The sequence below is a fragment of the Lynx canadensis genome, chromosome B4 (assembly GCF_007474595.2).
Source record: "Lynx canadensis isolate LIC74 chromosome B4, mLynCan4.pri.v2, whole genome shotgun sequence".
NCBI lineage: Eukaryota > Metazoa > Chordata > Mammalia > Carnivora > Felidae > Lynx > Lynx canadensis.
Genome location: NC_044309.1, coordinates 30,966,836 through 30,992,285, shown reverse-complemented (window position 1 = coordinate 30,992,285; position 25,450 = coordinate 30,966,836). Strand labels below are relative to the sequence as shown.

Here is a 25,450-nt window from a genome sequence, read left to right as displayed (position 1 = left end):
CAGACCTCTTGCCATCAGAATCTGCAGCCCAACAGCCTTAGAGATTCCTGTGCACGGTCCAGGTGGGAAGGCCAAGCAGCCCCTCCCAACCTGCTCTCAGGGTTTGCTTCAGGCTTGAGCTTCCTGGGCCACAGTTGTAACTGGCTTGAGAACACTCTTTTTGGGCTGCTTTTCCTCCCTCCCCCAGTCATGTCTCCACTCCCTACCATTCCCTTATCCCACTGCCCCGAATCCTTGTCTCAGGATCTGCTTCTGGTGAAATCCAGACTCCGATGTGTTTGCCGAATGAATTAATAAATAAAGTTCCTAATGTAAGTGGTGACAGTATATGTGAGGAATTTCTACCTGGAGTAATTCTGCGATTTCTGACAAGCGGTCACACCAGGGCAGTGCTGGTGTTTGCTCCCATCTTTGGAAGATGATGTCACTTCTGAAGCCTGCCTGTAACTGAGCAAACAGTCCCCAGAGAGCAGGCCTTTTCACGCTCTACATCATGTCCTTTGGTTTATTGTTCAAGTTACCATTTTCCCTGCTCTTAGTAGCTATCAATGATTTAAGTATTATCTGTTACATCAGACTTTAAAAAAGATACGATTTCCAAATTAAATCCTTCATGCCAAGAGTCCCCAACCTTCAGGCTTTGGGTTGTATAGTGGAGGGGTCACAGATGAAAGCAAGCAAGGAGCAAATGCTAAACTTGCTCTATTAATGCCTTCCTAAACCTTAAAATGTCAAGCTCAGGAGATGCTGTAAGATTCTGTCCCTAACGGAAGTCAGAACCCTCGCTTTCCTCTTCACCAGCTTCCCAAGCAACAGCTGCAGAGAATGAGCTGATGAAAGGCCCCCTCCCTTCTGAAGACCACGCCCACATGGGTTTACAGGCCTTGTCACCTGCAGGTGCCACCACCCATAGATGGCACTCTGGAGTTTTCTCTTTTCCCTACCTGCCCTAGAGGGAGGACCCTTAGCTGAGCACTGAGGTCCCAGCCGCTCCAGGGGCCTGGGATGTTCCTGAGTCTTACTTGAAGTGTAGTTTGGGGGTGGGGACAACTGTACCTCATTAGTTTCTCCTTCAATACCACCTTGAATATTTATATTATAACTTACATCTCTTCTGTGTGAAAATGCTCTCTCTCTCTGGTTTACATAACAATTTCAGTCCTTAAAAAAAAAAGTAAATAAAAGAACAAGTTTACAATTCTGTGTCCAAAGGAACAGGGACTTTGAACTGAACTGACGCTAACCGCGTAATATCCCTACTTTTTGTATAAAGATTTCTCTGTTTCTACTCTTCTGTTTCTAACTCTTAAGAGAGTTACCCTTTATCTCCTCTTGGCACATGTTTCTGATTTTGTTGGGTAACATGCTGGTCATTAGGACTTCCCTAAAGAGAAAAGGCATTCCTCATGTGTTGTACTTTCACCAGTACTCTGGCTAGCACTTAGCATTCATAGAATGTTGATATTGGTGGACAGTCTGCTAAGAACATTATTTCTATGACCCATTTAATCTTCATTAATATCCCTGTAGGGTAGGTGCTCTTTTTAGTTCCATTTTATGGATAAACTGAACACAAAGGTTCAGGGAGGTACTGATGGCCAAGGTAGAGCAACACTAAATTTGAACATTGGTCCACCCCTAGGGCCATGTTCCTACCCACTCTGCTGGACCACCTCACCCTTCTTAGTCTCTTCCAATGTGTTCTGCTGCCCTAAAGCCCTGTATGAGAGCCAAGATTGCTATGAGGTTAATCATGTGAAGTGGCATTGCTATGGTAGTTATGAAAAAATAGAGATTCCTGTTGCTAACTGGGAAATGTGGAAGTTAGTATCCTTTAAGCATGACTTTTAATTTTTGTTCCTATTTGATTTCTTAGCATCCTCTGTCTATGGTCCTTTCTCTCCCAAAATAATTCTTAAGGACTTAGGAATTTTACTGTTAATTTAAAAATTACTTGTTGCCACATTTCTTCCCCCACACCTGACTCTCAAACCTGTCTATATTGTATCCTGAATATCAGTGATGAGTTAAAAAAAAAAAAAAAAGAAAGGTTAGCTTTGTCCCTGCTCTCTTCTTTCAAGATGGCCATATAGTCCTATAAATGCTTTAAGTCCTTTACTGTTTTTTCCCTCATTTTCCCCTTACTGTATACCTTCTTGTATCTCAGATCTTGCTCTACTGCTGCTGTTTCTTTCCTTTTATCCTTGTTAAAATAATCATGAGGCCATTCTTTTTCTCAGAATGTTTTCACAGTCTTCATTTCCTCTGCGAATCTTCTGATGTGTTGTACTTTCTGTCACTTTCTCCCATGCCCCGTCAGTGCCACCTGGATCAGCAAACTTGCCAGATCCTTGGATGTGCCAGAGACCATGGCTCAGCCTTTAGGGCCCTTCCTCTTGGGAGACAAGTCAGGCTCGGGGCTGCCTGCCTCTCAGGCACCTGCATTGTGTCTGTCTTGATCCTCATACCTGGCCTTGGCACATTTCCACTGCTGCTTTAGAAAAATAATCTTTTATCTAATCCCTGCTTTTATAACTACTTTAGTCATTAGGAAAGCATCCCAGGTTTACTAGAATTTCAGTTTTCTTTTCTTTCTTGTATTTCTTTTTAGGGTATAGTGTTAATTTTTTTTTTTTTTTTTTTTTTTGAGGAAATGATAGCATCAATTTAATCTTAGGTCGATTCTGCAAGTTTTAAGAAAGTAAACTTTGGACCCACTGTAGAAAGGTATTCTAACAGGATGGACATTTTCCTTTGGTGACCTTTCTAGAACATAGCAACAGCCAGATGCTTAGAGCAAAGTGGCAAAGCACTGATAATCATTGACATAGAATGTTGTGTACTATACGCCTGAGTTGTCCTAGCCACACTGGGGGAAAGGTGATTGCCTGAAAATAAATTTGGTTTGATGCATCCCAACATTCAGGTAAGTGTATTTGCAAATGAGCAGTAAATCTCCTGATGGGGAATCATATTCAGCACTTAATGATAAGTATCCTATTAAAGATGAACTTTCACTGCTCCTCTGCAAATTGGCAGGTGAGAGGCACAGATCTGGAACCAAGGATGTCTGCCGCCTGTGAAGTGTAGCCTGATGCTGTGCATGTCCTGCATGGGTGCTCCTGACAGGAAGGGCTGGTTTCCTGAGGTGGGCCAGGTGTGGGCTCCTGGCCCTGATCACTGCTCCAGGGAACCGCTTCCTTCTCCCACCATATCCGGTCCCCACTTCTCTCACCCTGCCAGCTGTGGTAGTATGTGCTCTGAGGCAAGCCCAGGAAAACGTGCACCCACATGCCTTACACAAAGAATAACCAGGGGAGTGAGGTAACTTCTGAGGGTTTCACTGCTCACCTGGCAAAATCGTTTCTAGTGGTGAGCAAGTGGAGTTTTTTCAAGGCTGGTTATGGAGTATACGTGATTTCTTAGTAATTTTGAAGTAAAGCCATTCATTTATACATTTGACAAGTGTTCACTGGAGGCCTACTGTATGCTGGGCACCATCCTGGGTGCCAGGGATTTGGGTGTAACTGAGAACATGAGGCAGCACCACGGTGGCCCTTGTGGAGGGGGGACTTTGGGCGAGTGTGCCCAGCCCAGACTAGGAGTCAGAATATCTCCCTCCAGAAGATGGCATTATAACGAAATCCAAAAGGTGTTTTGAGTTCTCTTTTTCAAGGGGGTTTTGGGGGAAAGGAGCATTTTGTATCAGTGGGACTCGGGATCTTGACATGATCCTCAGTAAGAAACCTATTTTACCTTGCAACCCAGAGGACGCGCACACACAAGCAACTGAGACAAACCCTTCACCGAGTTAATACTTGCCCTTCCTCTGTGTAGTGTGCTGTGATGCGCCTTGCTGGCAGGCAACAGCGGGTGGTGGTTAAAAGCCTGGACTCTGAAGTCAGATCACCTGGGTCCAAATCCCAGCCGTACACTCACCAGCCTTGTGTTTGGAGCAAGTTAACCTCTTTGTGCTTTCCTATTCTCAGTTGTAAAGTATGGATAAGAGTGGTACCTGCCTCACACCATTGTTTTGAAGCTAAAGTGAATTAGTGATATGTACAAAGCACCTTAGAACTCCTCCTCATACAAAGAAAGAAAGCACTATGTAAATGTTAGCTGCTCTTGATGTTACTATTATTATTCTGTAATTCACTTTTTTTGAAAATGCCAAGTGAGTCCTACCAAATCAATTTTACGTTCTCAATGGGTTGCAATGCCCAGTTGAAAAATACTATTTAGGTGGCAGAAATGCTGTAGGTTTGCAAGGCTGGGCTGAGGTTGGGTGGGGAGAAGATGGGGGGGAGGAGCTGTTAGGGAGGCAGGTGGCCGCTCATAATGGACTCATGGTATAGTTTGTACCTGATGTTAAGAACAAAGAGAAGCGATTGAAGAGAATGGCTTGATAAATTTACATTTTTTGGAAAATTAAAAGATGGCTTCAACAGCAGTGTGTGGACTAAAGAGCGGGCCCACAGGGTGTGCCAGGAACTCCACTGGGCAGCTGTTACAAAAATGACGACCAGCCATGGTGGTGGCCTTGGGGACAGAGATATGATATATGTTTCTCAGGAGGAATCTAGAGGTCCTGGTGATGTAAAAAATGAGAGAGAAAAAACATTAAGAAATAATTCCTACAGTTTTGGCCTGATGAACTGGATTGATAGTGCTACACTGACGAGAAAACCCTGGAGGAACATGGTATTTGGAGAAAATGGGACACAGGGACTCTGACTTGCACTTGTCTGTGACACACCCAGTAGGGGTCGCTGGTGAGCAGCTGAGGGAGAGGGGCTGTAGAGCTTTGAAGTCCAAGACAAAAAAGGTGACATTTGAAACCATGGTAGTATTCATGGAAGGGCTGTCTGGGATGTGTGGGTGCAGGGAAGGAGGAGCAGGGAAGGCCAGAGCTCTAAGGACCCTTCAAATATTGGGGGCAGCTTAGGGCAGGGAGTGGGGTGGTGGAAGCTTTTGGTGACATAGGAAGCTTTTGGTGCATCTATCTGCTGCAGATAGAAGGAAACCAGAAGATTATGCTCATTAAAGCCAAGACAAGAGTGTCTTTTATTAATTAGAAGGATGTGATCAACAGTGTTTCTGCTGAGGAGTCACTAGGACTTGTGGCCTTGGCTGCAAAGGAATTACTAGCATCAGTAGATGTCGCTGGACCAATTTTGAATGGTTACCTATTTTACATCGTATACTTTAGTGTTTCTGTGTGATGCCGGTACAGGCAGAATCTCTTGACATAATTCTTGTTCTAAGTTAAGGATATCATATATTATTTCCTGTTTTAAGAAGCAAGCTCTTTTTTTCCAATACTTTCTACACACAAAAAACCTGCCAGATGTCTACATTTTCTAGCAATAACCTTTTAAGTGACACATTAATACCAATTGCAGATTTTCACAAAGAATTACATAAATTAGAATATGAGGGATTAATTTTTTTAAGTAAATTGTTACCAAAATATAACTTGGAAGAGAAGCAAATTTAATGATTGGTTTTGTTGACTATGGGATCACTTCCTTCAGTGGTGAGAGGATTTCTCATTCCTTCTCTCTGCTTTATCTTTTCCCCTACGTGTTGGCAGGTATGTCACTGCTGAGCATATGACCAGAGTAGGTGTGATCCCGATGACATCAGCTGCTCTAAATTATGATAATACCTTACTTCCAATTTTCTCTCATGTTTACAAAACCAGAAAAGTACTTGGGTCAGATAAATAGCTTGCTTCCTTAAAATGCCAGCTTTAAAATTACTTTTCTTTAAAGCCTTTTTTAAAATTGTGACATTTAACCATTTAACCATTTAAGTAGGAGTCCTCAGTCTATACTTGCATACATTTTCAGACCGTGTTTCTCAGAACCAATTTTCTCGAGATGCATGAGTGCCTCCATTCCTGTAGCTTAAAAAAAAAACCTTGAATAAACTGCAATTTACAGATATCTTGTGTTTCAAGGCAACACTGTTCATCTTCTATGTTCTATCCAAGGGGATATAAAGTTGTGGATACATTCAAACTATTAATGCTTTATGTAAACTATTGAAATTGGTATATTGAGCGTGTGCCCATTATTTTTAGTTTGTTGCCTTTTCTGAAGGGTTCCTCGCTGTGCTCTGCCTATCTGCATCATTTTTAAAACCTTTTTATTATTTTTTACAGGCGTATTTAATATCATCAATCATTCTATGTATTATGCACTTTATAGTCATTGTTGCGTTCAAAATCATTTCAACTAGATTTCTTGCTAGAAATATATTTCCCATGAAAGTAGAGAATTAGATGTATTTCCTGCTGTGACACAATTTTGATTTCTTTTATATTTTCAATAATAAAATATTATAAACCAAGTATTATCTTTTAAAAAGTAGAAAATGAAGCTAGTTAGCTATTGTTTGGTCATAGATACCATTACGATCTTTAAATAGGTTACTCCTAAGATTTTAGATCTGCCTTATCAATTTTAATGAACAAATAGAGAAAAATGTATGTAACATTTTCCCTATGGAACTCTTTTTTGGAAAGGTCCCATATTTAAATATAGTTTTGTCTATATGGGTCTTATTACCTTTACTGTAAAGATTTTATGATTTTACTCTTAGAGTAGACCCCTATCTATTTAGTCTGGCAAAATTTCTTTGAACAATATTTTTCTTGTGCAATGGCAACTATGTAATTCACTAAAGCAGAATACTCCTACTATTTTCAGGTAGTCTGGTCAACAATGGGAAAATGCCTTTTCATTTAGAAGTGTCCTCTGCTGTTGTGTCTACATGCAGCTGATGGGCAGCTGTCTAATTTAGAGAGAAAACACTTATTAACAGCCAAAATAAAAGAGAGTATATGAAGGCGTCTCTAGTCACCAACTGTAGAATACCCAAATAGCATCAGAAACAATGAGGAGAAAATGCAAATCATTTCCAACTCATGGAATGTTGTTTTCTTCTCATTTTCATACTAAAAGTCTTTCAGCGGGAGTAGCAGTGTTGGCCTGAAGAGAGGAGGCTTCATTTGGGTAGTTATTTTCAGTTGTCTCAATTAGTTCTGCTCTTGAAAGGCTGTTGGCCACCGTGGATGGACTTTGAGGGTGACGTCTTTTGGAGTAAATTAGTTGCTGGGAACTGGGGGGCTGAATAATGAAGTATGGATGTGAAGATGGGATCATTTACAGAGGTGTTGCAAATAATATATTTTCCTTTTCTCTGTTTGGAAAGCCAAATGTATGAAATACTCTTTCTTGCCTTCTTATCTCCATGATTTTATCTGTAAAATATTGTTTTGGTTGTAGCACAGGCCCAAGTAACTGTCGTTTAAACAAGATAGGGCTCATTTGTCTCCAAAACAAGTCTGGAGATTGGCAGTCCAAGGCTTCCATGGTGGGTTCAGAGGGTCAGCAAAGTCCCTGCCTCCCTTCAGTCATCTTTACTATGTTTTTCATTTTTTTTTTTTTTTTAACTGTGGTAGAATAGTCATGATATTTACCACCTTAACTGTCTTCCAGTGTGCTGTTCAGGGCCATTAACCACATTCACATTGCTGTGCAGCTATCACTACTGTCCACCCCCAGAACCCTCTTCATCTCACACAACCGAAACTATATCCTTTAAATGCCAAACCCATTTCCCCTCCCTGACCCATAACAACCACCATTCTGCTTTCTGTTCCTCTGAATTTGACTCTTCTAGATACTTCATATAAGCGGAATCATACATTATTTATCTTTTTGCCACTGACTTATTTCACTTAGCATCATGTCCTCAAGGTTCATCCATGTTGTTGTTAAGTGTCAGAATTCCTTTTTCAAGGCTGAACACTATCTCGCTGTACATGTAGCTCACATTTTGTTTATCCATTCATCCATCAATAGACATTTAGTTTGAGTCTATCTTTTGGCTTTTGTGAATAATGCCACTATGAACACAACTGTCTTGAACATGTATTTCTACCTTTGTTGTCACTTCATGGTTAAAACTCTAGCCATCTTATCAGAATTCTAAGCAAAAGAGGCAGGAAAGGGAAAGGGGAACTTTCAGTGGAGTCAGCCCCCTTTCTACCAATCATTCTTGAAGTCCCATATCAATTTCTATGGCCACAATTTATCAATAACAATGATAATAAAATAGTATTTATTGAGAGCCTATGTGTGCCAGTACAGAGCGAATGTATAATTCCTTTCATTCTCAATATAAACCTGTGAGGATGGTTGCATTTTACTAAGGAGGAAATTGAGGCTCAAAGAGGTTAAGTGTGTTGTCCAAGCGGAGTGAGTCATGTGACTGTGTACGCCACATAGCCAGGAAGAGGAAAAGCTGGGATTTTTGACCCAGAAATCTGGCTGCAAATGTTTACACTCTTAACTGCTGTCTTCTGTCTTCTGTTCCTATTCTCAAAGGAACCAAGGGAAAGTAATTTTATGTCAACTAGGCACATTTCCTCTCCCTGCCAAACCAGGGTTCTACTTCTAAGGAGGGAAAGGAGGATGGATATTGGAAAGGCAGCACCTGCTATGGTGAGTCTGCTCCTGGGAAACCTCTATGAGTCACTGTTTCTGAAGACAGGTGGCCTCAGGCCTCTGAAATTGGAGCTGCTTTATAGCACTGGGCTGCTGTTCACCCTCATTCTACTGTGCTGGCCGAGACCAGCCACTACTGGCCAGATCATTTTGGCTTAGCCAAAAAGACAGGACGTGGACCACAAATACTAGAAAACCTTATTATATCTACCACTTGAAATGGTCATGGTCTTACCAACTTAGCCTAGAGGAGCTACCTAGAAATGGAGGAAGGAATGAGTATATGGGTATTTTTGTTAGAAAATCATATCTGTTATATTGAGGGATGATTTCTGCCAAGAGTTTAAAAACATGATTGTGTTTAATCTTTGCTACTACTATTTTTTTAGAGATAATATTTTTATTATTTAACAGTGCCAGTTGTAACACTTCAGATAACCTACATCTTTCTGATTTTTGGAGTACAAGCTCTTAATCAGTGTACTAATGTTGATTATACTGACTTTGGTGCCATTTTTATGGATACATTCCCCAAATGTATTCTTGGGTTACAGCATGCTAGATCTTATTTTCTGGGACTTAGATGGTCATTTGCCTTCAATCTTAACCATCTCAGTAGAAAGAGACTTCCTTCTTCAGTGTTTAGGAAGTAGTCCTTAAATAAATGGGGCATTCTTGGGTGAGGACCAACATACATTTTACTGTCCTTTGAGCCCTCTTCTTATTCTTTGTAAATAATGAAGCTATTGCATTGAACTTAGTTGTTTATCTTAAACCCTAGCCCAGTGGTTCTCAACCCCCAGGGTTTTGCTCCAGAGGGGACTTTTGGCAGTGTCTGATGACTCACTGGGTTGTCACCAGCAGGGAGGAGTGCCACTGGCATGTTGTGGGTACAGGCCATGGATGCTCCTGAACATACTATGATGCCAAAGAGAGCCCACCACCCCCACCTCACCTCTACATAGGATTGTCTGGGCCAAAATTTCAATTTGCCACAGTTGAAAAAACTGTGTCCCTACCCACACTGACTGCTCTGTGACATGTGTTTGCATTGTTGATCTTCAGATAAGCTACCCAAATGCTTTAGTATCTTATGGTAGGTTGTCCTTGGATCCCCCATCGGCAGCTTATTTCAGTTGTTACTCTGTATGGAGGAACACTGCCCCCAGTGTCTTAGTGGATGCTTAAGAGTTAAAATTACATTGAAAACTTTCAAGTATTTTACAACGCACGTGGTGTTTCACCATTGAAGATGCTTACATAGTGAGTGATCCTTCTTAAAATTTATTTTTAATATGATTTCAGTGTAATAAATACAGATTTTACTTTGTGAACTGCCAACATATAAAATAACATAAACAACCTAAGAGACGTTCAAAGAGGCTGAGGTCAGTCTAAGAGGGAGACAAGTATTCTGTGATAGAAAGAATTGGGGATGTAGATTTGAAGCTGTCTCTTCCCAACCCAGTTCTAACACCTCTGACACTTAACCCGTCAGCCTCAGGTTCCTCTTCACACATTTCCTTCTCATGTTCCTCTAAGAACTAAATGAAAGAATTTGTGTGGAAACCTTTTTGGAATTTTAGGATGTTGTACGTCTGTCAGCTCATGTTATTCATTAAGTTCTTTTCTCATGGGCTTCTCTTCCCTTAGATTAATTATTCCTGCATTAGTTTATTAGCTTCTAGATAGGTATTCTGAGTGGCTTTGCTAAAAAAAGATGTATAGGTTATTTCTATCCTTTGGGGGTAGAAATAGATCTATTTATATTATATACTATCCTCAACAAAGTGAGATTTGCTAATACCCCTTGATTATACACACTAGTTTAGGCCAGACAGTTTGAAACCTCAGCCAAGGAAAAGCAGCATAATGATATCCTGTAAAAGCAGACGTAACTGGGGAGACTTGAGAATTTAAACTGATATCCGTGGTATTGGCTCTGGTTCCAGGACGGTTTATTGGACAAACAGGGCACACTCTTACGGACCTCCACATTTTGGCTTGCACTCTCCAGTGAGTGCGTGGAGCCTCAGACCACACAGCAGGCAGTGCAGACGAGACAGCTCTTAGGAGATGGAAATAAGCTGGGATGAGAGGAATTCCAGGCCAGTGCACAGATCAACAAGTTCTATATTTAAACGCTTGTTGAACTATTTAGTCAAATAAGGAAAAATGTGGTGGTTTGCCATTTGTCAAATTTCATGTTCCCCTTCCCATGGAGGCTGGGCTGATTGGAGATGAGACGCTAAGCATGTCTCCTTGTTCTAAGCCCTTGTCACTCTGTCCCCGAAACTGTCCCAAGATTTTAGATCCTAGTTACCAGCTGCGCTCTGAACTACCATTGAGTCATAAATAATAGGCAGTGCTGTGCATCCTGGGGGAGTGAGTCACAGCACGGAAGAGTAAAGAACCTTTCCTGAGAAGAGCTGTTGCCATTTTGTGGTGTCACACGGTCATCTTCTGTATGTGCTATACTCATCGGGACCCAGGTGTGCTGCAGGAACACTGAGTTTACCCAAATATGTGACCTTTAGTCCTATGTTCCTTAAGAGGATGGTGTGACTCAGGTAGAGTGGGTTTTGGCTTGGAGGCCTGTGGGAATCCCCTGGCTCTTTTCTGCTCCAAGAATTAGGCGTGGCCTCCAGCTCGCACCCTGCAGAGTTTCTATTGGGCCTTATAAAATGTGTCGGCTCCCTAATATTAAATCTGAATATGCAAAAGATAAAAAATGAACGTCTGCGCCTCTTAATTTACTCTGTAGAGAGCATTCTCTAAGATATTGAATCAACAGAAATTGTTCCCTATCATCAACAGAAAAAAGTGCTGACTGACACCTTAACTTTACAGATAATGAGATCTTTGGGGAAGTTTTAATCTTTCAAAGTTTCCAGGAGCTATACCAAAGGTCTGTTCCCCTCCCCTCCCCCAAACTTCAATGACCATATTTTCTGTTTGTGTCACTTTTATCTGCTCTGTAAATGTAGAAGCTTAGAACATATTTGAGAGTGTTTCAGCTGTACCTGTAGCTAAATATCTCCTATCAGTAGTTAGAACTTTGAATTTGAATTGCAATGCATATTTAATTGAGGGTGAATATTTCCAACTCAAAAGAGATATTCTTAAATTGTGCATGTGTTTTCATTGCCACATAAGTGTTTGCAACCTGGATGCAATTTGAGTATCAGATAGGCAGATGACAACAGAAATTATTATGATTATCTTTGTTACTAAATGCAACTGATTCTTTGTCCTAATAGAAAAAAAGGTGGATAGTAAAATATCTTTCTACCCTGTGCTTTTTCTTTTTTCAAGTATCCTTTTGAATAGATGTGTTTTTTGACTTAGGTCTTATTAGCATTTCTTATGGGGACTGCCTTTGGGGCAGTACCACTTGCTAAATTGTTCTGACGCTTTAGGAAAAGGAAAACCATGGTAACCAGATGTAGGGTATGATTATTTGCCTCTGACCTGGCAAAGTGTTGAGTTTAACAAAAGAAGCTTAATAGAAATGTTCAAATTGACCCTTCTCATCACTTGGGCTGCTTAGAGCTCAATCAATCTCTCATTATTATCAGAGTTATTCGAGCAAAGGCAGCAGTGATAGTATTTTTCATAATCACTTCTTGAGCCAAATGTAATTTGCAATTTGGAGTATTGTATTATGAAACAATAATGCATTAAAATGAACAGTGCAAGAATTAGGAGTATAGTAGTAAAGAAAGGATCTAGAGAAGTAGTTGTGTGAAAGGCCCTCTCAAAATCATTATAAGTGGACATGGCTGATTTCAATGCCAAATTAAGCATTTAGAAAAATCAGAATCATGTGTTGTTGTTACTATGTTTAGGTATGTGTATGTTTATTTTAGATGTGATACATATATATATATATATATAAATTATATATGTATAATTTATTATAAAGTTGTAGTTAAGGGGGAAACAAAAAATACACTTTGCATATTATTTGCATCTCCATGTTTGGTGTTATGGGATTTGTGTGGTGTGATTACCTATGTGGGTATATGTTGAAAAAAATAAGGTGTATCAAGCCTTATAAAAATTTTGTATGGAAGGAACAGTAATTACTATTTGACCCCTCTTTACAAAGGGAATTTATTTGCTACAGAAAATATGTCATGCAGTCCATGAACTAGCTGATGCCTAAAAAGCTTTAACGTTATAATTAAGATATACTTCCACTCATCTTCTGTCATTTTACTTGAATGGCTCTAAGTATAGGTTATAAATATTATTTCAGAGTCATTTATGTATTTATCTTGTGTTTTGAAGGATTACTGTGTTTGCTTGTTTTTTTTTTTTTTTTCCTTAAGTCTTTCCATTTAGATTCTATGGTAGTGTGTGTGTCGGTGTGGGGGGGGGGGTTGGGTTTTATTTGTAAGATATTTGGAATTTAGAATGATTCATGTAAAATTAAAATTGATAATATGCTGGGTTCAATTTCTTCATTGTCATTTTAATATTTTCTTGTTCCATATCCTTCCAGGACTCCTGAAGTGTCGGGTTACTAGACATATCAGTGCATCCTTGATTAGATAACGCAGGCTACACCAGGGGAAGAGTGCACTTATAAGGACACTTAATGGGAGTCCTGAAAAGGGTGTCTTGTCCATTAAGGGTATACTGCATGTCTAAAGGCTGTTCTAGCTTGGTTAAGTAGAAGCTATATTTTCTTTAAAAAAAAAAAAGTTACTTATTTTTTCTGGATGTCAGGCAACCCAAATTTAGTTTATTAAATCTAATCAGACTAGCACTGATGAAAACTGTACACAATCAAATAATGGTTGTCAAGTTTGTGAATTTCCTTTTAAAGAGAACCCCTGCTAAACTCCGCCAAGTTAAAACTGCATCCCATTTTATAAAAGCACTATCAAGTTGTCATGTACCCTTTCTAAGCCTCCCTTCTCATCATTGTTGATTACCAAGATGTTTTTTGCCTAAATAGGAGCTTTCTGCTTTTCATAATCAGCCTTCTCTTCCCTGATTCATCCAGCATTGCCACAATCTACTGCTGAGCAAATCAGTATGCTATCATGGTAGCGATTTCTTAAAATGTCACTAAAATATGTAAGATCCTGTATGGGAAGGACATATTAGAAGTGACTTGTTTTTTTCTTATTTATGAAATGGAGGCTGAGGCACAAAAAAATAGGGCCAGAAACTATGAGCCACATTATTATAAAAGATAAATGCATGCAGCGAATTCTTGCTGTTTTACCCTCTGATTGGGTTCGGACAGTTTGACATGTTTCTGCTGTTGCCTGGCCATATTTGCATATGTCAGTACAGACAATTTTGGCTTATGGAGTATCATTGCATTTAGAAATATTGGCAGTGTCCTGGGTATGTGGGTAGTTTTTATGATCCTTTCCAATGGTTGAGATCAGTTCTTGACCTTGCCCCAGATTCCTGGTCTTCATAGACAAGTTCCATTTGGGAACAATGTCCTTTGGACCTCATTGCTGCAGGAAATGCAAGATTTATCTTATTTATTTCAACAAAGATGTTTTAACCAGCTGCTAAGTATAAAAGCATAAGGGTAACTGACTGTCTTTGGCTCCTCAAGTTTTTGAGGTGGCTGGGTGTGGTAAAAAGAGTCTTAGGTCTGAAGTCTGGCTTTGCTACTTACTTGCTATATGGCCTGTGAAATCATTAAATTCCCCTGAGGTTTCCCCTAAAGAGGAGGATGATAACACCTACCTCACATGCTGGTTGTGAAAATCAATGAGATAAAGTACGTAATAAAAATTCAATAAATTCTAGTGAAATGTAATTAAGTAATCAAAAGAGCATTCAACAGGTGTTCAGTTATATGTCTCACTTAGGATTTACACAAAGTGAACTTTGTAGGTCTGAGAATTTCAGTTTCTCTAGATGTATCCAAGCACAGGCCCACTGAAATCTCCTAAACTAGCTATGAGGTGACCTGAACTCTTCTCCTAGTTTGCAGTGTGACTTTGGGCAGCTCTGCATACCTCTTGGACCTCAGTTTCCTTGTTAGTCAAATACAGACATTGAATGGGTGACCATCTTTCAACTTTGATTTTGCAGAAACGTGTACATATTCCTTCAGTGTGTATGGAATCTTATCGTTGCAATAAAACAGTCTACAAAGATATATGGCCAGATTTTTTTTCAACTAAAATTTAGAAGAGTTTAAGGCTTTAAGGCAGAAATAAGTTCATAATTGTGTTAGAAACCAGAGTGATGAGTTGAGAGAAGTCAATGCTAATACCAAGAATGTGAAAAAAGATTGAACCAGAATCAATTGAAAAGATTTTCTAGAGAAACTTGGATCAAAAACCATTTAGGAAAAGTATGACACAAAAGACTATAGAGGAATAGTGTTAACAGCTCATTATTTTGCTTTGACTTGAGTGAATGGAATGTTCCTGAGGCATTGCCGAGAGTTTGGAATAGAGGAATAACACAGTATAGGGTATTCGATTTTGCTGCCCAGAATCTTGAATCCGACTCATGGCACAGCTAGTATCTCTCAAGGATCTTTAGGGTAAATGGCAGCATCATCACAGTGGTCAAAGACAGGATAGCATAATGGCTGTGTCCTCCATAATAATGAGTTACCGGAGAAAGGAAGTGATTGAATCATGTGATGGTGCAAATATTTAGAAATGAGGGGCAAAATGAGTTAGATGACCATGTTGACCATTCTAGTCTTGAAGTCAGATGTTCAGGGAGGATGGGTGGCTTCTAGTCACTGACACTAAATTTGTATTTGAACCATTTCAACACTCTCCCAGGCAAGCAGTATCACGTAACCTACATGCTTGTTAGGGTAAATAGTAAGGCAAGTATTATAGCAAAGCCCTCTTTAGATGGAAAGACCTTGGTAATTAGCTGTGAGAAATACCAGATTTCTAGGTGACATTTCAGTGATTTTTTTTTGAAGAAAATCTTATTTCAAAAATTATTCCGCAAAGCTTATGAGATAATTGGTGCTGGTTATTGTGTTCATCTATTTTTAAGTAAGGCAGAAGATTTTTAAGACTTCTACTGTATCATGTTTTCAAATACGATATTAGGAAACTCCATTTCATTACAAATCCAATTATATTTTTTATTTTATTTATAGCAGGATGCTGTGCATGATATCACTCAGCATAATTTTTTCTGAGGATCTCTAATTTTATTAGCAGTATAAAATATAGTAAGATATTTCAATGTTATTTATACTGCAGACAGAATTGGGTTAATTTATTAAAAACTGAAATGATGGTTTAGTAGCATGAAACTCTTACAGTAAAATTTTAACGACAGTTCTTTCTATATGAAAAGAAGAGAATTTTGTTACAATCCTGTGATTTTTTTTTTCTTTTCGCGTTCATCAACAAGTGCATGTTTTGCCCATTATTCTTTACTATAGTAATATATGTGGCCGATCTGGCAGACAGCAATGATCTCATTTGTAACGCGTCATAGTAAAACCCATTTAGCAGATTACTTGGAGATTACTTTAGCTGAATGAAAACACTGCTATATTCTTTATGAAGAAAGCCATATGTTTAAGAAATGTTACAATCAATTCTACTCTGATAAGACAGGGCTCATCCACTGTATCTTTCTGTGAAGGAGTCTTTAGTGGCTTGGTGGCATTTTTGTACTTTCTTCATATAGCAAGGACCTGTGACATTTTTCTCTATCAACTTTTTCTGTCAAGCTTTATATTTTTATTTTTGTCTCTTATTTTTTTTAAAACATTCTTCTATGTTAATATACCCTAAGATATGACTAGCAAATTTTTCCCCAGGTGCTGGGGTCCATGATGACTTTCTGTTCCAGGGTCACACCCATTGGATAGTAGAGCTTTCTGTTTGAGCATGTGTGGTGGTTAGTCAGAAGGCAGTTCCTAAAACCGATTCTTTGCTGAGAATGGGTTTGCTCCCTGGACATACCAAGTACAATATTTTTTTCAGCGTTGCTGTTCTTTGGAAAGTGACCCATTTGAAATTCATCTGTGGCTTATAAAAGATAATAAAATAAATGTAATTGATGTCTTCCAAGTTTTAAGCAGCTTGCTATGGAATAGTTGTTTTCATAGGGTAATTACTGATTTTAGTTGTGAAACTGACTTTGAGAATACATGTATAGCTCAAATTTTTCAGTGACTTCACCCCTCTTTGCAGGAAGAATTAACCTGATAAATTAAGAGAACACTACAATGTATTGGCAATGAATGAATGAGTGTGGAGCTACTTTCTTTTTCTTTTTACACTCTAGAGTTGTTGGTATATATATTTTTTCACCTACAGCCTTTATTCTGTCAAAAAATTATAGCTGAGGGATTCATTTTTATCCCAATTATAAAGTATTATGCTGTGCTTTTATAGTACGCCTTAAAGAAATCACATAATTTATTAACTAAACCATGCATTGGGGAAGTGTCCAAATGTAAACCTATAAACATTTTATCTATGGTTTCTTTACTTTTTAATATATTAATCTTGAATTTATACTTTTAAAAAGGAAGTATACTATAACAGTTTAATAAATTTACAAATAATAAAATATTCTGGTGATTCAGAGGCAGCATAGGAAATATTTTAATATCAAATGAGTGAGAAAAAAGCAGTTCTTAAATATGAGTCAGGATTCACTTTTTTTTTTTAAATCATGTATACTTAGAAGAAAAGTTGAAATTTGATAGAGATATAAAACTGAAACTTTCTCCACAAACTAGCACCAAGTTCATTAAAAAATAAATATCTAACCTAGGTAATTAAACTCAATGTTAGGTTTGGTACCAAAAAAATATCTAAACCTTTAAATCATAGAAAAGTCAACCACTCTTAATTTTCCCTTATATTATTAACTCAAAGAGAAAATGTACATGATCTCTTATAAGATTAAAGTGTACCTCTTGGTACAAAGAGATATACATTTGACTCTTGAACAATACGGGTGTTGGGATACCAATACCCTGTGCAGATGAAAATCCATGTGTAACTTTTGACTCCCCTAAAACTTAACTTCTAATAGCCTACTATTGACCAAAAGCCTTACCAATAAGATAAACAATGTACTAACACATATTTTGTATATTACACGTACTATCTACTGTATTCTTACCATAAAGTGACCTAGAGAAAAGAGAATGTTATTAAGAAAATCATAAGAAAGAGGAAATATAGTAGTATACTGTATTTATAGAAAAAAATCTGGGTATGAGTGGTTCCATGTTGTTCAAGGATCAACTATATATCTTGTGTCATGGCATAGTGGTTTTTAAATAAAATACAGTTTTGAATATATGTAATCTAGAATGTGAACCAAAACACTTCTTTAAAAGCAAAACAGGGGCGCCTGGGTGGCTCAGTCAGTTAAGCATCTGACTCTTGATTTTGGCTCAGGTCATGATCTCATGGTTCATGTTCAAGTGCCAACAGTGCAGAGCCTGCTTGGAATTCTCTGCCTCTCTCTCTCTCTCTCTCTCTCTCTCTCTCTCTCTCTCTTTCTCTCAAAGATAAAAAAAAAAAAACATAAAAAGGAAAACAAAACAAGTCAATATGGCAATGTTGCATCATTTGAGGGATATTTATGAACTGAAAAATGGTTAAAATGATTTACTTTTCTTTAGGAATCCCTCTTATAAGTAAATATCATATGTTTAGATTTGAATTTGCACTTTTCTTGATGTTAGAATTTGATACATTTTATATTTCCAGATGCCTCAGTGTTGCAGAATTTTCAGGATAGGAACTCATGGGGGCTTTAAATACCATCTACATGCTGATGATGCTCAAATTAATTTGTCCAGCTCTGTCCTCTTCCCTGAAACCCCTGTAGATGCTTAATATATTTTTGTCAAATGAATGAACATTATGTTTTAGATGTTGGCTCCTACTGAGATGTATCAGTTTTTTATGTTCACTCTTTCATTTATTTATTAATTCATTCTATAAAGTCAGTCATTATGCCTTACTCTTAGGCATTATTGATATATTGACAGAAATAAAGGAAAGAGAAAGTTTTAGTTTTTATTTTTAATGCTTTATATTTATTAGTTTTAAAAGCATAGTACATTTATCCCTTGCAAGAAGTGGTCATATTCCGGGCTCAAGTTCTTAGGGATTTTTTTTTTTTTTTCTCTTTGCAATTGCAGTGATCTTCCAATTTCTAAATACCATTATAATTTAAGGATAGATTTGCTTTATAGAAGTTAATTTAAAAAAAAAAAGAAGTTAATTTTATAGGCACTTTTGAATGCTCTCTAATAATATACATAATTATTAAAGAAATGGTGGTGGTATTTTAACTTATTTCTTTTTTAACATTTAAAGAATGCTCTTCTTTCCTTATTTATTTATTTTATTTATTTCAGAGAGAGGGAGCACAAGTGGGGGAGAGGGACAGAGGGAGAGCAAGAGAGAGACTCCTAAGCAGGCTCCACGCTGAGTGCAGAGCCCCACGTGGGCTTGATCCCAAGACTCTTGGACCATGACCTAAGCTGAAATCAAGAGTCAGAGGCTCAACTGACTGAGCCACACAGGCGCCCCATGTCCCTTTCTTATTTATAAACCCCTTTGCAAACAGTGTTACTATTTAATGTATGAGATGTTCCTGTGTACACATGTACATTCCCATATACTGTAAATTCGTATTTGAAATTAGATTTATATTAATAAAAGAAAGACCTATGCTACAAACCAAGCCATTAGTTGAAGTGCTTTTTTCTCTTTTATATCAGTTTTCAACTACCCTTTTTTTTTAACTCTTCTCCTTTTTGATATGATTATCAGCATAAGCCAGATTCCTACTTTGTCTTCAGAAATAAATAACATATTTTATATATTTATGACTGCTTAGTTGAAGAACTATGTATAAAAGGTTTCTTTTTTGAAATATCTGGTGACCAAATCACTAAGATGAGTATTATTTGAGGGTAGGTAGTACATGTATGAGCACGTGTTCAGACAACATGGTCTTTTATAGAGAAAAGGAACAGAACAGGACAAAGAATTGATAGCAAGTCTAGGCTTCCGAGATACGTTGGATGCCAGAGAGGGTATTTGTGTTTTCACAGAGCTGCCCAGCTCAGCGGCCATCTGTGAAAGTTTATGTGGACTGGTTTTCAATCATGTGTATGTTCCTCATGTTTGTTTTTGATCAGATATAGATTCCACATTCACCAATTGCTTCTCATCAGATTTCAGAATAGTATTTGATGAGAATACCTTAAAGCTTTCAATTTAATAAGCTCAAAGTGTTATAGCAGTGTAAATTATCCTTTGTACTTTAAACCTTGTGAACATGGCCTTGTTTGTCTGTTTTTAAACTATGATGAATGTTTCCAATAAACCTGACTATGAAAGTAAAGAATAGTTGTTTATGGAGAGATTATTAAATAGATGATTGTGGATTACCATTCTTTAGTCTTAAGAGAAACCCATTCTAATGCAGATTTTTGGCCTCTATCATTTGAAGTATTCAGCACTCAGTCCTATACATTTATTGTTTGTTCAATAAGGATGAACTATGAAGTTGTTTATTTGTGTTTTGCCAAAAGAAAAAATGGGTATTGAGGCCATTTTCAAAAGGGTTGTCTCTGGAAAGTTCTGATTAAAAGTAATTCCAATAAATTGATTGAAAATATTAATATTGGGCAAAAATCATGATTTGCAGGTGACCTTTTGGCCCTCGTTTTGAGGAAGCTCACATTTCATTGAGTACATATGTCTTTGTCACAAAAGAATGAAAACTCATTTTGTATATATTGACAAGTTAGAATTTTTTGTTATCAACAGGTTTGGCAAACATCGAAAAGATGACAAGATTGAGAAAACGGGTAAAATAAAAATACAGGACTCCCTTACATCAGAAGAGGAGAGGATACGAATGAAGCAGGAGCAGGAGAGGTAGACTTCAGTCATTTGATTAACCCTCGTCAGATAGAGCTTTTTTTCTTTTCCACTCTTTTTTCTTTTATCTAATATGAAGAATTTGTACTCCAATGGTTTTTAGTGTTTCTGTGGAATAAATACAATGTAAAGAAAGATTCAAAGAAAAAATCATGTGTTTATTTGAGGCATTAAAGTGAGTTTAAATGGTTTTAATTAAGATCTTTGCCTAGGAGATAGTTTAGATAAATTAAATAACATTAATAGCATAATAACATAATTAAATAAACATTAAGACTGAACTTATAATCACTTTTAAAATCACAAAGAAATATTTACAATTCTGTTTCATTCATTTATGAGTTTATAGTATTTTATAATAATTTTTAAGACTATTTCTCTGGGAATAAAACTTTGAATTTTGATATCTCATTCAAAATATTTTGATTTATAACAACAATTGAAGAGACTGTTGCTTTTGGGCTATGTTGTTTTTCTCTCAAACAAGACATTTGTTTCTTTCTTTCTATTTTCCTATCATATTTTGTGAAATTTTCCACTTAAATTTGACTGTTATCTCTTGTTGAGACATTCCATAAGAACCCGAAAACCAGTAAAATGAATGAAAAGTTACCTTAACAGATATTGAAACCCATTTTGATAAGTGATTAGAATTTCTCTTGTTGTCATTCCCCGGGGATGAGAAAGCCACCTCACATTTTTGTCATTAGAGTTTGCAGACTCATAAGGAGCCCCCTCTGTATCATCACTTCACATTTTCAGAGGTGCCGCAGCAAGAGATAATATGCCTGTTGTACTCTGAATAATCTGGGGTACGAGGCAGTTTTTGGTGCCTGGCTCAAGGCTGAAAGACTAAATATTGTCCATAACTAAGATTAGAGTCCAGCACCTTCAATTCCAGATTCTTGCTAACAGTTCTAGAGTCAGGGTACTTTCAATCTCACGCTTAATGAATGAAAGAACTAGAAAGAATAATCTATGATGGTTTTCTTTACAAGAGATTAATGTTTGGATATTTTTCCAGTCATCTTTCTCCTATATCTGAGGTTTGGGGCTAAGATAGTTACTCTGATTCTGTTTGTAGCTTTTCAGAACATTAAATATACAAGGGGGGAAAGTATGGACTTTTAATTTATGATGCAAGTCTAGGTTCTTTCTTCTGGTACTTCTCCAGTTTTGTTTTAAACCCTTCCATTTTCTTAATTTCTAGGACTCTTTGATCCTTTTCAATTTTGGGATCCCCAAACTTATTAATAGGCTCACTGTTGTCAGGCCAAGGCACACAATATTCCTTAGTGTATATAATATGGTGCTCAACTGCTCAGTACTATAAACTTCTATCCTAAAAGTCTTTCTTGTCCCTAAAGGAAGAGAGCGTATACCAACTAAATGTATGTACTCAGATTTATCCACAGGCAAATATGTGATTTGTTAGAGGAAAATCTGAGCAATAGAAACATTATACCTCTCTTCTATTTTGATGCCAACTATAGGGGATAGCTTCATGTATCCTGTACCATTGTTCTTATTTGAAATATTCTTTTCTTCTGGTTTAAGATGGTTACTGTGTTTCAATGCAGAATTCTATCACCATTTTCCAAGATACTTGTTATTATGCATAGTCAAATTTTTACAGCCAAACAATGATTTTTACATAATGGTTTCACTTGTATTATTAATTTGCCTAAGGCACAGTTCACTTTCAGTTTTGCTTTTAATCTCCATCTCTGTACCTCTAATGATGCAATACTTCTGGGAACTAGGTTGGTCATAATGAATTTACAATGTGCAGGAGGCCTAGAATAAAAATCTTTTAAGGTCAAGGAACCAGTGAATGGTCCATTAAAAAAAATCAATTAGCTTCATAATTTAAGGAAACTATTATACTCTGACTTTGTATTTCAGGAACAGTTTTTATAAGTATGTTTTATTTAAACTCATGGATCTTGTAATAGAGCAAGTGAATGCATGAGACTTAGTGAATTACATAAGTGGGGCTCGTTTAGTGTTTGGTATTTGGATAAGGCAAACCTTTTGTATGTCCTTTCTGTTCTGACCAGTGGCACTGGCGGTGCTTTGTTGGAGAATGCAAATTGCAACTTTTTTGGGAAGAATTTGAGTGGAGGAATAGATAAAAATAAATAAACCGCTGCTTATATTCTCATCATAGCCTTTACTCATTGCGGATTAGTAGTAAAGCATCTCTTTTAACATTATTTACCACTGTAGCTATTTGAATTCCCAAAATTATTTTGGGTGATTTCATATGAAAATAGAAAACCAGGGGCGCCTCAGTTGGATAAGTATCTGACTTCTGCTCAGGTCATGATGTCACGGTTTGGGAGTTCAAGCCCCGCATCAGGCTCTGTGCTGACAGCTCAGAGCCTGGATCCTGTTTCAGATTCTGCGTCTCATTCTCTCTCTGCCCCTCCCCCACTTGTGCACTAGCTCACTCTCTCTCTCAAAAATAAATAAATGTAAAAAAAAAAAAATTTTTAATAGAAAACCTGACATCCTTTAGTTATTAGTTATGACATGTCCCAATCCAAAAAATAGTTTTTTGACCATACACATCCACGAAGCCTGAATATGACTCAAGATATAAATATGGAACAATTGAAAAGACAATGAATGTCATTTCAAATGTGTTCTCCTACCAGGTTAAGATCTATTTAGATAGTTAAAGTAAATTAGATTCTTCTGAGCATGGGTCTGAGATTACATTTGATTTCATTTTTGCTAACTTCCTCCCCTTTCCTTTCTACCTGTTATCATCCTTGGGAGATGGAGTCTTGAATAAATGCTGTTCACATAGGAAGAGCCCAGCATAGATCTGTCCTCTGTCTCTACTAGCCCTGCCCTGCCAAGCAACTTGAGACTGCATGTGTAGGCTCTCTTCCTGAGAAGCAGGGAGTCTGGGGATAATGCCAAGGGTAATATTAGCTGGTCCCATGATGTGCTATTTTGACTTCTGACTCCAAGCTCTAAACCTAGTTGCTTGCCTTTCAGAGATGCTGTTGGCCACATTTGGGCTAGCTGGGGAAATGAAGCAGAGTGATTGGTATTTGGAGCCGAGGTGTGAATTCAGTGCTTGCTGCCTCTTATTGGGTTGTCTTTCAGGTGTGCCTAGGGACAAAGCCCCCGTTGGCTCATTTCCACCACAGAAAGATTGGGCTTCAAACTCCTAATAGAATATATTTAATTAAATGATCTGTGTAACTTCAGGCTCACTTAGCTTCCATTATGGTGACCAAGTGTCTGAAGTAATGTTTGGCTTTCTATTGTATTTTTGCTCCAGTGGTACCTCCCCTTAGGCTTTAAAGGTTGATATTGAACAGTGTAGTGTGGGAGTTTCCCAAACAATGTTTAGCAGTAGAAAAAGGGTTCCACAATGCAAATCTCTTTGAGAAACACTTGGTTAAGCCAATTGATGCATATTTCTTTACTCCATTATATCTCAAAACTCTAATTATGTTAATGTACCTTGTGAGTTACCAAGATATGAATAGAGATTCATCATTTCCTAACTCATTTGTTCACAGAACATCCCCCTTCACTTTTTGTTTTCTGTGGAATACTAACATCTCAGAATCCAGTCACTTGGGAAATACTGGCAAAGACCATTGGCTCCTGGGTCAGCCATATCCAGCTCATTCATCTAACTGACTGTGGAACTCAAGGTTGATTGTTTCCCAGAATCATGAGCAAATGTAGAACCACTGTTGGTGATCTGTCTATATTTCATGGCTTCTGTTTTGTCTACTTACGCATCTTATTTCTGTTCTGTCTTTCATTTTCCATTGTTTTCTTCCCCTCATGTTTTTACCTGTTTAAAACATGTACCTTTTTAAGGTCTAAATCTAATGTATTCTAATTCTTAATCTATTCACAATTTGAAAGAAAAAACATAAATTTAAGCCCGGAAAATAAAAATTTATCTGTAATAACATCACTGTTAACATACTAGACTATGCCTTTCCAATTTATTTCCTATAAAATATGTATTTCCACACATGCATACTTTCAAAAAGCTAAATCTATTTTCATTTTGATTTATTTTGCATTTTTGTACATTCTTAGAAAACCATGTTAAATTTTTTTCTGGAACAAGGTCAAGTCTGTATGAACAGATGGATGGATGGGAAGGAAGGACAGAAAGAAGGAAAAAGGTCTGAAAGATGAAATCTCTGTACTATCTGGCCAGAGTCCTCAACTCTGAAATATTTGCTTCATATGTTATTCATTCTATTATATATATGATGCTAACTGGCTTGCATTTTGTATTACTCAGCAAGGGATACCTGTTCTGATATTCTTATCTGTATCTATGTAGTAAGTTGTTCTTGGAAGTATTTTAAAGGGGACTGAATGATTCTAGTGGAGACATGAAAAAGTTAAGTGAATTTCTTATGAAATTCTCCCAGTATGTGAAGGATATTTATAAATCTGCTAAGGAAATGTATGGCTAGAAATGTTCCATTATTCAAAGAGATAATCCTTCTTAAAAGCTCGTGTTTCCAGTACTGGGGCCATTAAACTGTATGTGCTGCACGTGCTACACCCAGTTCTCGGTGCATCATTTTGCAACTTTGTGTGGCATTTCTGCATATGGTTCCCATTCACTGGCATTTCTTTTTTCGGTTTTACCAGTTGTTTCCAATATCTGCTTTGTGTAATTACTTGAAATTTTGATAGAAACTTTTTTTGTGGTGTTTCTTAGTTGGTAAGATCCTTTTCAAAAGATGCAGAAGTTAACATTTAAGCTAACATTTAAAAATATTATAATGTAGTAGTAAAGTGTGTTTAAAGTGCATGGATGAAAAGTTTGTGAAATTACAGGAGAAACAATCAATAAAGCAGTAATAGGTGTATTCGCTGTGTATCTGAAAGAGAAGAGAAATTTTTACTCATTTTGGCTTCAAACTTAGTATTCAGGCTCCCTGAATTCTGACCGTAGAACCCAGGTAACCTGGATAATCTTTGCATTTAGATCACATATTGTCATTCGAACAAAGCTTAACTTTTAAAAAGTAACCT

The 25,450-nt window shown here is 37.4% G+C and overlaps 1 protein-coding gene across 12 annotated transcripts in view; it reads left to right on the top strand.

Moving 5' to 3' along the window:
• The window catches only part of PARD3 (par-3 family cell polarity regulator), a 670,780-nt gene that overhangs the window by 480,687 nt on the left and 164,643 nt on the right, over positions 1 to 25,450 (top strand). For 9 of the 12 annotated variants that reach the window (XM_030321420.1, XM_030321417.1, XM_030321414.1 and 6 more), the window contains one exon: positions 20,300 to 20,410. The exons of the other annotated variants lie outside the window; for them this stretch is intronic. In XM_030321420.1, coding sequence (XP_030177280.1) covers positions 20,300 to 20,410 — 111 coding nt within the window. The remainder of the gene's footprint in view (positions 1 to 20,299; positions 20,411 to 25,450) is intronic. 12 annotated transcript variants of the gene reach the window in all.